Genomic DNA, 12,690 nt, shown 5'->3' on the forward strand with positions numbered 1-12,690 from the left:
TGATTATACAAAAATTATATCACATGAGTTTTTATTGATACTTATTAAATGAGAGATGCATTAATCATTCTATTGTTTGTATTGTATTTTTATTGTTTTCAAGTTTAATAAATATGATTAAATAAAACAAAAATTCTAATAAATATTTCTTTCTTTAGACAATTTTTTTCGACCACTGTTAAGATAACAATACATTTGGCCACATTTCTTTTTCATTTAATCATTCTCACAAAAAGAATTTTTATGAGAATCAATAACAGAAATGTCTGGATGTAGAACTTCTGTGTGTACTTTAATAATAAAAAGGAAATAAAGTGGGGCATAATTTTTGGATAAATAACGTTTTTATTTAAATTTTTTTATATTTTCTGCGGCATCTGTAATAAAATGCAGCGATATCAAATTGTAGTGTTGCACTTTATAAATTAAAGTTAATTTTTAGCAATTACATACTTTGTATTGTTCAAATTAAATTTTTTGAAATATAATTACTTAAACACTTGTAATGTTTTCAAATAATGAGTGTAACACAAATTACATTAACGTGGCTTGTAAGGAAATCGATGTCAGAACTTATCCCTAGTGCCTTAATTAAAACCTTTCTTACCGCGGAGAACCAATTAAGTAGCGGAAAAGGCCCGTTGACTCGAGGGCGACAAACTGTGCAGATTTATTGCAACAGTTCAAGTTCGTCTCGAAAAAGAACTACTTACTTGCGTATTGGCAAAAGTGAGCGGTCGGTTCATTTCAAGAAATACGGCACCCATGAAAGAGAAATTAATTTCGTCCCGGAAACCACCCCGGGCGATATAAAAAAGATATTAACACTGATGTTTGCACTTCATCGGACTTCTTTTATATACATACGTAGAAGAAAAAACTTTTTCTTTGTTATAATATTACATTATTTTTTTACAACTCGTATAAACTTAGTTTTGATTAAAAACGGAAAAATAAAGTAGGCATATAAAACGCCTATTCTAACTAATTAAGCAATATAATACGGTAACAAGGTATGAGTAAACAAATTTTAACTTAGAAGTTTCAAATTTTAATCTATCTTTGGAAATTTATGTGTGTTGTGATCTAACCCCCAGAATAAAATGGGTGTAGTGTAACTTAATTATGATAAAATAACAAACAAGCCAACAAAAAGTGTGTCGGAGAGCAAAAAACTGGTTTATTTTATTATTAATTTGTTTATTCCAAAAATGTTAGATTTCGTCCACAAGCTGTAATCTTTTAAATGAGGGCCAATTGAATTAGTTCTGATAGTAGACATAAACATATTCCTTTTCCATTGTAAAATTTAAATAGCAAAATGCTGTAAAACATTTTTATTTGAATGTAACATATGTATGTATTTGAAATGTGTCCCTAATATAATGGGATATTTTTCTTTGAACAACATAAGCTTGGGGTGGTTTCTACACAAATTTATGCTGGCTTGGAAAACGCCGTTACAATTTGTAATTGTAGCGCCCGAAATAACCTTTCTCGAGTTTTAATTGAAAGTTCCTCTAAAAGTTATTTTGATGGCCATCCAAGAATGAACAAAGGAAATTATTGTAAGGGTTCATTTTACAATGTTGTTTTTTTTTTTATAAGTACAATATAACGTCTGTAATTTAGTAGCACAGAAAATTACATTTTCGTGCATATTGCCTAAAGAAAATATACTTTTTTATTTTTAGTTAATGTGAAGTATCTGAAAACGAAAAAAAAATAATGTCTTTATTCAAAAAAAATAATTCAAGAACAACTTTTTACATGGATAAAATATTATAAACTGTATTACTTGTAAAAAATCAATATCTCAAAACATATTTATATATTTCTATAAAATTTGGTATCATCCGTTAGTAAGACACCTATTGCTTATGGTTGTAGGTTACGTTTAGTTTACATTAGTGGCAATATGACGTCCCATCGTCTTCCCTACATAAGAAGAGATCTCGAACTAATTTAAACTTCCTAGAAGCCTCCCATAAGAATTTACTGGTTTGGCCACCCAGATATTCAGACCTTTTCCCAATCGAATATGTGTGGGATTGATGGGGCGACGCTTAACGAATTTACAACGGCCCCCACGGACTAATGAAATAAGACGTGAGATTCAGTTCGCCTGGGATGAGATGCCACAAAAAAAATGTCAATAATCTCATTAGGACGATGCCACGAGTGTCTTAATCAAAGAGAGTTCGGACTAATTATTATCTTCTGACACTACTTTAAAATTTTTGTTTAATTTTTTAACCAATTATTATTTTGTAGTGAGTTAAAATTGTTCTAAAAAAAATTGAATAAATATTTAGGTGTATTTATGGGTTTTTTTGCACTCAGTATATAATTACTACTTGTGGTTTATACAAAAATCATAACTAAAATAATGTTCACAAATACCCTCGTTCTCATTTTCTTGTCACCTCACCTTTTCATTATATATTAAACATAAAAAATGGAAAAAAATCCCTTTTACTTCACATTGTTTACGAAAAGACATAGATAAAGCCAAGTTTCAAGAGGCAAAAGCCGTTCGATCAAAGTGACTGTTAATAAAAAAACTGTTTTCAAAGTGTCAGCCATTTACTTGTACTTTTTTTTTGGAAACACGTCAGACGTTTTAAACAATACATGTTAAACGCAGTGTTTATTTCCAAGGGACTTTCTAACAGTGTAAGTGCATTAGTGAATTGCCTGTAACTGTATTGGTAAAAGAAGTATAATCGACTGAGAGAAAAAAGTACAACTCAATGGTGAAAATGAAATGAATTAACTGTATGAGTAGAATAATTGTTTTGTTTCCTTTTATATTTAAAAAAAAATGTAATTTCTTCTAAAATTTCAGGATATGTCCAGGATAACAAAGGTTAATATACAATAAAATATAAGTGTATCAGAGTATCTTGGTTTCTTTACAGTCTTTACAGCTCTAACAAAACTCTTCCATTTAAAATAATGTTTACCCACGACATTCTGTTCATTTAGACTGATATAAATATGTGTATATAAATTTTTGTTATATATAAAATATTAATATTTTTCTTTTTCTACTAAGAATAACATTAGAAAAAAAAGTGATAATTAATAATAAATATTAAATAATAATAATTAAATAATAAAATTTATTTCTGTTTTAAAACGACTTTTATGATATTTAAAAACTAATTTTGATTATCCTTTGGATTATCGACTTAACGGCTTACAGAACTAACATTAAAACTTTTAAATTAAAACTTTAACTAACCAGAATAATAAGAAAATGCCATCAAATTTATGTGTGTATGATATATTTAATGAATTTGGAACTTTAAATATACTCAGTCAAAGTCTTTAGGAAACACCCAGGAATTTAATTAAAACATAATTTAACTTATAAATTATAAAATAACTTAACTAAATATATAAGAACACACTGGATAACACATTTTTTAATGCAAAAATTATATTTTTTTACTATTTATAGTATTTTTTGATGTAGGGCAGTCGTAAACAACCGAGGAGCTCCGTCCGGATAATAGATTTTAATAAGAAAAATATATATGGCATAATTATTATAAATAACATAATAATAAATATTTATTTTTTAAAGGAGTTGTATATCATTTTACAATATTTTTTATTTAATTAGTAAGAAACACTTGTTTTTATTAATTCATTATATTTTCGCATATTGACTGTGAAAACTAGGAAATCTTTGAATTCTAATTAGCACTGTCAAGATACAAAAAAATTAGGACGTTGAATAAGTATGGTAATAGCATTGCGTCGTTACGGCTAACATAGTACAGGAAAGGATTAAATTCGACCTTTAATTTTAATAAATTGAACTTAGTTGACAGATTTACGCCCGCTCTCGAAGGAAGCCATTACCAAAATGTGTAAAATATGAGCTAATATATTTCAATAAAGAAATTTCGTGTTGAGAATTTTCTTAAAATACATTATTTGCATATTAAATTGAATCATTTAACGACTTTAAGTGTAAGTTAAATAAAAAGTCCTATTAAAGTTCTCTTTTGGCAAAATTGTTCATACTACACATAATTTTTAAAGAACTAAAAATTTTAATGTAAAAATAATAAATAAATAATAATAATACATACAGCCAAAGATAAAAAAAGTAAGACACCTTGTACAATAAATCATAATGTGCATTAAAGTTTTGTTACTTGAGCGACATAATATTAAAATTGTTAAAATAAATTACATTTTTATTTTTTCGCGGTAAAAAGATACTAATACCATTTTCATTTTTAATTCATACAAAGTAGACACAGATTTATCCTTGCAATTTTTCGTACTTTAAAATTGACATCGCAACAAGAACGTTATTTAACCGGAATAAAAAATGCATCCGTTATAAAATTGTAGGTCAGTAAGTAAGTTTCGTTAACTTACTTAAATTTTTCCTCAAAGGGAATAAAATCCACTGAGTATACGTACAGTAACAGAAAACTTTATTTCATTTACCCGGAAATATTTAAATCAGTATATTTTTGATGTTAACTCTATTTTGGGGCACTTGCTTTAATTTAAACTAAATTTAATAAAATTATTGAAGCCCATAATTTATGTATTACAATAAGTCAATTTAATGACAACAAAGGGTCTGTGTAAATATGGCTAATTAAAATACATCGGGGTTAATAAATTGTGAGGCGTCATCCTAAACAGACAGCACGAATGAATGGCATAAATTTTAGTCCCTTTTGACCCAATAAAGATGGCTCGCTGCGGATGTTATTTTAACCCGACTGGCTGCATACCTACAATCATCAATTTGTTGTATTTTGATCGTTTTGTATTTACGTCATTGTTCGGATTATACAGATTTGACTATGGTAATAAATTATGAAAAATTTTAGTTCCAAATTGATATCCAAATGATTTTCAGATTATAATAGTAAATTGGTTTCGTAAATTATCGTATAAAGATTTTTTTAGTCAAAAATGTTAAAATTTATTAAAAAAAAATAAAAATGTCCTGACCAACGCAGTAGTTTGACTTATGGCCATTGTGTTTTTGTCAGAAATTAATAAATATGGCTATTTTTTCATTTTTTTCTAATGCATTTCTGCAACACGTTCCTGTTTAATTGACTTTTTTTAATTAAAATGATAAAAATGGATAAATTATGACTGTTTGGGATTTCAGTGCTCAACAATAACACAGTTTGGTTGTACATGTTTTAATTAATTTTTTTTTTTTCATATATTTTGTTTTTTACAAAGTAAATAAAATAAAGTTATAAAAAATATTGACATTATGAAAGAAATTCAAATAATACACATATAATTACTTTTATAATTATCTATTTCAAATTAATATCATTGATATTTACCTTCTAGAACAACCACACAAAGATTCGCTGATTAAATCGAATATACTCCTAGACAAAAGCTAACTAAAATAAACGCTCTGTATATTAAAATACAAAATAATAATAAAAATAGATAGTGAAAGCAGTTTGTTGCACTTTATAAAAAAAATATCTAGATTTTCTTCCTAATTGGTCGTGTTCCAACTTGCCCTAAATTTTGACCACCCTTGTATAAAATTAAAAATAAAAATTTATTAGTAAACAACAAATTTATCTTAATTCGATCCTCAGCGATCGTTTGATTCAATTGTAAAATTACACTAAGCGAATAACAAAGTCGTGTATTTTGATTGGATTTAATTAAAAACGATTGACCTAATTGAGTTTCGTTATCTAATCGAGCTTAGAGTACATGATTACTGAGTAAAAACCACCAGCACCCTAAACCAGCTCACTGCATGAACAGGTGAAATTTCTGACAGATTCGAATCCAATTACAGGGGGGCTATCAATTTTCCTTCGAATTAACTTATCTGGAATCTGATGGAGATGTAAATGGTTGGGAAAGATGAGATTTGATGTTTTATTGATTAAAATAATTATTTTTTAATCATATTTATTAATTGTTAATTAAATTTATCTGTTTAATTTACTTTTATATATTATTTTTAATATATAATTCTCCCGTTTTTGTATTATGAATAATTAAATATTAAACATTTACCAATAATTAATGCATATTTAGGCTCAAAATACGGTACAAATTTGATTTAATGTAATTTCATTTTATTTTATTAATTGCGTTGTTACAAAATTGAATAATATTTTAACAACCATTATTAATTTATTAATATAATATTTATTATAAATAATTATATATTTATGTTCGACCAAATTATAATAATAATTTACATTTTAATTTATTGGGTGGATCATCATTTTGACATGTCAATTAAGTTTCATGTAAACATTTGTGATGTTTGTAATTAATAATTACATAATATGATAGTAGTTTATTAATAAATTTCAGTTGCAGATTTGTATAATGGGAAATTTTAGATTATTTTGTTAATACATGTCAGTTATCAAAATAAATAACAGTTTATACTAATGACTCAAAACATGAAACGGAACTGCCTAATCTGAAAATATTGATTGTATTTTCTATTGAACATACGATATATATATATATATATATATATATATATATATATATATATATATATATATATATATATATGTCATTTAGACGACAACATTATCATTAATTTTAAGTAGGTCGGTTTGACTTCAAATGCCATAAGAATGTTCTTCTGCTTAGATCCTATCACTGCAAAACTTAAAGTTTTACAGTACACAGGAAAGCAATTAAAATGCTTTTATTTTAATTAAGTCCGCCGGATTAGATGTTACTCTGGTTATTTGTTTTCTTGATTATGTTTACGTCTGTTTAAACCTGCAACTCCGTGCAACTAACGCAGTGGTCTCTAACTCTATGCTTTTCATTCCATCAGGAATCAAAAGATCTTTTTGACTTTTGACAAATGGTAAGTACACAACCCAATAAAAGACTCACTTGCGTTGCAAGAAAGGAGATAATTTGCAATGTTTAAATATTAATTTTATATTTTTAATAGTTGATCCATGGCTTGATTGGCCCATTTTATTGTTATTTATCTTCAGTCAATGAGTTGTTACAGTAAATGTATACAATATTATACACAATTAAATTTATATGGAATCACCTAGTAATAACGAGAAACGGTGTTTCTTTGGGATAAAAGGTTTTTTAAAATAAAAAATTGTTTTCCCAAACCAATTTTACTACAAAACTGTAGACAAAATCATAAAAACAAATTTTATATAGATCAAATATCAAAAATGTTAATCTCTTAGAAACTAATGTTAACGATAAATAAATAACTCTCGACCACGAAGTCTATTCTTAAAAGTTTCGACCGAAACACTAACACTTGTAGTTTGCCTTTGAAACTCTGGATTTCTTTTTGCTATTTAAGCTAAAAAACGGTTCTGGACTTCTGTGGTGAGTCTTCCATGGCTTGTCCTGGGTTTATTTTTTGGAGTTTCCAACTGCAGAAACCTCGAAGAGGTTTTCGAAACTACGTCCTATCTAATCCCTGCCGTTTATGCAATATCCCTCTGCGACATTTTAAATAAAATTTCCGAAAAGTTGCATTTCACTACTACTATACATGGGAACAGTGAAATTGATACTGCAGGAACAAATCTTACCACGCATTTACATTTTTTTTATCAAAAAGACATTCGGTTTTTATTCACGACATTTTTTTTTTCTTGACAATCAATTATTTCTTGTGAATAGTGGTTAATTCCACAGTTTGGTTGTGGGTATGTTTTAAATGTACCACGTGACTATTGTGTACATTAGTGTTCATATGTTATTAATATGATACAACATAATATAAATACACATTTAAAAAACATATAAAACAAACCTCTCAAAATTAATTAGATTACGAATGGTAAATTGCCTGTAAAATTTTTACATTTCATTAATTAAATTTGGGATTCGCTACATTTTCACCAAACCAACTGCGAGGATTTACGATTTTAATTAACAACTATCCATGAGCCTTTCTTGTATATTGCACAATTGTAATAATTGTTTAGACTTTATGTTTTTGCGTTTGTTAAATTTATGTCGCCTAGTTTTATTTCTTTTTATTTGCATACACTTGTATTTTGTTAATTGCTTTTAAAAGCGAAATTGAAATTGGGTTTGTGTATATTTAGAAGTTTTCTCTGTTTCGCAAAATAATGAATTGTTAATTACACTTTAGCTATCATTCGTCACAAATAAATATAATGAATATAAAATGTTATTTAATTTAGAAATAATTAAATTCATTCCAAGCACCAAAAAACATTTTAATTATACATTTACAAGTTATAACTTTATTAAAAAGCACATTAATAAAATACATATAATATAATTTATATATAGAAGTTTCAAGTAAACTTTATAATTAGTTACTGATATGAAAATTGCTTTAATAAATTTGAAACGTGATTGTGACACATTAAGAGTTAAGATAAAATCCAATTTATTTATGCCCTATCTAAGCCAAATGTCGATCACTGTGTTCCATTGTGTATAGAAAATGAATCAATCAAGATTGAACATTAAATCTAGTCTAGACGCAAATAATAATTGTAAGAGAAATAGGGTTTATACGTCGCTATTTAAATATAATTAATATCGTGAATATACCTTAAGAAAATCTAGATTCATATTCAAGAAAGTCTTGAACAATGATATGGAATAGATTAATATATATTTATACTCAAAGGCATAGAAAAGGGATCAAATAGATCCTGCACAAATCAAATTCGTTTCTATGAAGACAAAAAGTACATTTTGAAGGGTGTTTGTCGAATTATTAGCTGGAATTATTAGATAGCGCGGTGAGGAAGGTCATGAACGACGAGGAAGTTTTGGAAGATGTCGCGCGAAAAAGAACGTCAAGATTGTCTACTTTAGACCTAAGATATTGTCAACCGATGGTGTTTAATGTAAAAACCGATATTTTGTATTTACACCTTATATTTCAACGTTCAAAGATTTGAAGAGAATTGTGGCTTTGGGATGTGGATTGAAACGTCTACTTCCCATGGCCAATAAGATCTTTGACTTTTTAGCACGGGGGACAATAAGTAAAAGATTAACTTCATTATATCAATGCCCAGACGAATCAATGAGTGTCTTAATCATCGTGAAGATCCATTTAATGTAATTAATTCTTAATTAATTCAAATTGTACAAAAAAATCAATGACATCTGACCACAGACCACAATATGTACATTATTTCGAATTAATTTAAATTATTTATGTAATATTTAATTATTTAATTTGATTAAAAATGTTAATTTTTATTGATGGACTTTTAAATCAGTTTAATTAAATACGTATTTATAAATTGGTTTTCCTTGTTCAACGCTTTTATTGACATTGACAAATTGAAATGTATTTGTTTCTCTGACAAGAGAGTAGATTTAAAACTCTGGATTTTTACAGTAAATTTTTAAAAAAATCTACACTAGGCACATCCTAACATATTTATAAATATTAATCTTTTTATTTGGATTTGCATTTAAAAAAAAAACATGTAAATAATACTACTTTAAAGATTTGGTCAGTTTAATTGTGATATTTTTATTTATGTTCCACCAAATATTCTTTTGATATATCAAAAATAATATCTGGAGCTGAATGGGCTGATTCAGGCTGATAAATTATGTCCGAATAAAGAAACTGGAACACTTTTATGTCTCTCCCTCTATTTGGAAACTTTAAATGTCCGGACGTCAAAAAATAACAACAGTGTCAGATTCAGGGCACTTGGGTCTACATTTATTTGGGAGTATTGTTATGTTGTGATTTTGTAGGCATCGCTTCAGTTATTGTAAATATTTATTCCGTTCTTTCTCACAGGAAAAATAAATTATATTGTATTGTACTATTTGAAATCAAAAGTTATTTAATTATGAATAATTTATATTACTTGTTTAGATATATTATATTATTTTGATAAGACAGATATACTAACCTCAGAAATTTCCATCGGTGGTATAAAATGAATACTTCAATATTGTAGAGCTTCCAATACCTCTTAGACGCAAAGATTTACTCCATTCATTCTATGAAAAACTTCGTCATATCAGAAACCTAAAACAATAATTCAGTAATACCTTTGACATTTATAATTTAATTTTACATATAAAAATTTATATTATGGTAGTTTAATAATTTTTCATGAAATTTGTATTATAATTAATTTTACAGTTGTTTGTAAGACGAAAATAATTATTTATCAATCAATGTATAAAAACTTAATAAATAATGTAACAAGGATGGTCCGGAAAGTACTTGAATATTCAGAGTGGTCGAGATTCACCGCTTTGACCGTGGCCACAGTTATTTTTCTGGTTCAGAATTCCTGGACAGAAAATACAGCGTTAAAACCCATCGAATAATTAAAACAAACGACTACTGTGAAGGATAAACCTCAGATTTTAAGTTGTAAGTAGTACTTTTACAATATGTTGCACAAATGTATTTTTTACTATATAAAAACATTCCAGTGATTAATGAAAGAGAAGTTAATATGTTGAAAAAGAGAAACTTAATTCTTATAAGACCTTTATTGATAAATTTCAGTGAATAAAGCAGTGGACGTGCTAAAAAATGCGGAATGGATTATGTTTGTTTCAAAAATAAAAAAATGAGCCACTATTTCAATAATAAAATCTGAATAAATTTGCATGTGGAGTTGGAAAAATTTGTGTTTTCACATTTAATTATTTGAATTGTAACAACTCAACCATTAAAAATCTGTAATTGTAGCACAAAAAGTCAATAGAGACTTACGTGTACATTGTTCATATTGTTCAGCATTCAGCATGTGCATTGATATTTTCGTTTCAGCTATTGTTTGAATACATTTCATGTGTAATTATTTTCTTTTGGTTAATCAGCCGAAAACACCACAGCCATTTCGTTTTCAATTGTATGACGGACCGACCCTAAAAACTTTTCAATTATTTTTTCAGCCAACGGTATAGGCCACGTTGAGCAGATATTTAAATAATGCAAAACGACGTTAGCAGTCAGCCATCAATCTCAGAAGTTTGCTTTCAGCATCAAATTTATCACACCATTGAGCCGTGGCTCGTACTTTATCGAGAGCCGGGAATATTGCATGAAGTGTGCTTTTTTTCTTTCTTAATAACTGATATTGTGTACCGCATGATTTTTCTTTGAGCGGTAATTTTCGCCGGGACAATCATCGATATTGAAACCGTTATTGAGTTTGAGTTGCGATAAACATCTTCGGAACGATAAAACTCGTCGGGATTTGGGAAAATGGCTGATAATTTGCTCAACTTTTTGAGGTTAATTGCGAGGAACTATAGAAAATACGCAACGCTGGCGATACATTTTCATAAATATCGGTTTTGCCAGGTCGACTAACAGTGAAGACCGGCGAGATAATGGGATACAATGGGTTCTTAATGAGCGCGTTTAATGCACGGAGTCGTCATTTATTAGACAATTGTGCACAACAAATTGCCCCAATTTCATACTAATGTAAAACGGTTTAGCTATATTTTTTCAGTGACTTAGTTTTCTAATTGAAACGGTTTGCCTATATCAATTACTTCGACACTTTAAAAATATGCGATTTAATTAACTATAAAATTTCCAAACGCTGCCAAAAACAGTGGGAGATTTTGTTGGACGTGGGATCAAATTAGCCTTCTTTAAGCTTGTTCAGTATTCAATTCTATCAATTTTTTGTAACTATATTGTAGTTTTTTTCTGTTAGAAATGAATCTTATTAGACCTGAGAGTAAAATAATCTCTTATTTACGATTCATTTTATTACTTTTTTGTAACTATCTTGAGATTTTTTTTTGAAATAATGTATTCAGATTAAGATTCTCTGAGCTTTGCCCCCGGACTTTTTAATGAATATCAATTTTCTCGAACGACAAACAAGAAACAACAAACGAAATGTGGCGGGTAAAAAATATTTTTCCAAATTCACAGCCAGTGTTTTATTCAAATTATGTTTGGGTCGTTCAATGATGTTGATTTATATTCTGTGACGTTTTTATCAGAACAAAATTTTTAACTACTTTAAATATGGATAGTCGCCGAGTCCAACCGAAATAATAATACTTGATACAACGCAATTTAATAAAAATATCTTTTTCATTTAGGTCAGTGATAATTTACTTCCCTGCTTAAAATACACAACATCGGTGTTTATGGTCCAACAATTTCAATATCGGTTTTGCTAGTCGCCATCGTCAAAATTTATCGGGATGTTATTTCATTTTATTTACTTCATCATATAAATTACAACTGAGTGAGTTACTATTTGTTTCCTTTATTGATATACAATCAATTGTACTGTAATCTTGTAAATATATATAATCTGCACTTTATATTGTTTTCCTTTCATTACAGGAATTATACTGAATTGTTTTTTCTACATATAAAAAAATATATACATTTTTATTATTTAATAAATATATAAATAAATACATAAATATAGAAAGTTTAATTGTGAAGGAGTTCTTTAATTTAATCTTAACCTTTGTATAATATCCTTTTTGTTTTATCTTTTTGGCCCGTCTCTGGGCATAGATTCGAACATATTCCGAATATACAAGTCCATATTCCTTCAAGCTTAGTCAATTGCTGTGATGAATTCATTTAAATCAGGGATGATGTCTGGTGATTGAGGCAGCAAGACAAAACATCGAAAGACTTAACATTAAAGCGTCCAATGCGTCACAATTTTGGATTTATGTATG

At 27.8% G+C, this 12,690-nt stretch overlaps 1 protein-coding gene across 1 annotated transcript in view; it reads right to left on the reverse strand.

Moving 5' to 3' along the window:
• Positions 1-9,929, reverse strand: part of LOC109595741 (tachykinin-like peptides receptor 86C) — a 66,707-nt gene extending 56,778 nt beyond the window's left edge. The window contains exon 1 of the mRNA XM_049964640.1: positions 9,915-9,929. Within this exon, the coding sequence (XP_049820597.1) occupies positions 9,915-9,929 (15 nt within the window). The remainder of the gene's footprint in view (positions 1-9,914) is intronic.
• Positions 9,930-12,690: the final 2,761 nt, after the last annotated feature.

Source organism: Aethina tumida, chromosome 3 (assembly GCF_024364675.1).
Source record: "Aethina tumida isolate Nest 87 chromosome 3, icAetTumi1.1, whole genome shotgun sequence".
In the NCBI taxonomy this organism is placed as follows: Eukaryota; Metazoa; Arthropoda; class Insecta; order Coleoptera; family Nitidulidae; genus Aethina; species Aethina tumida.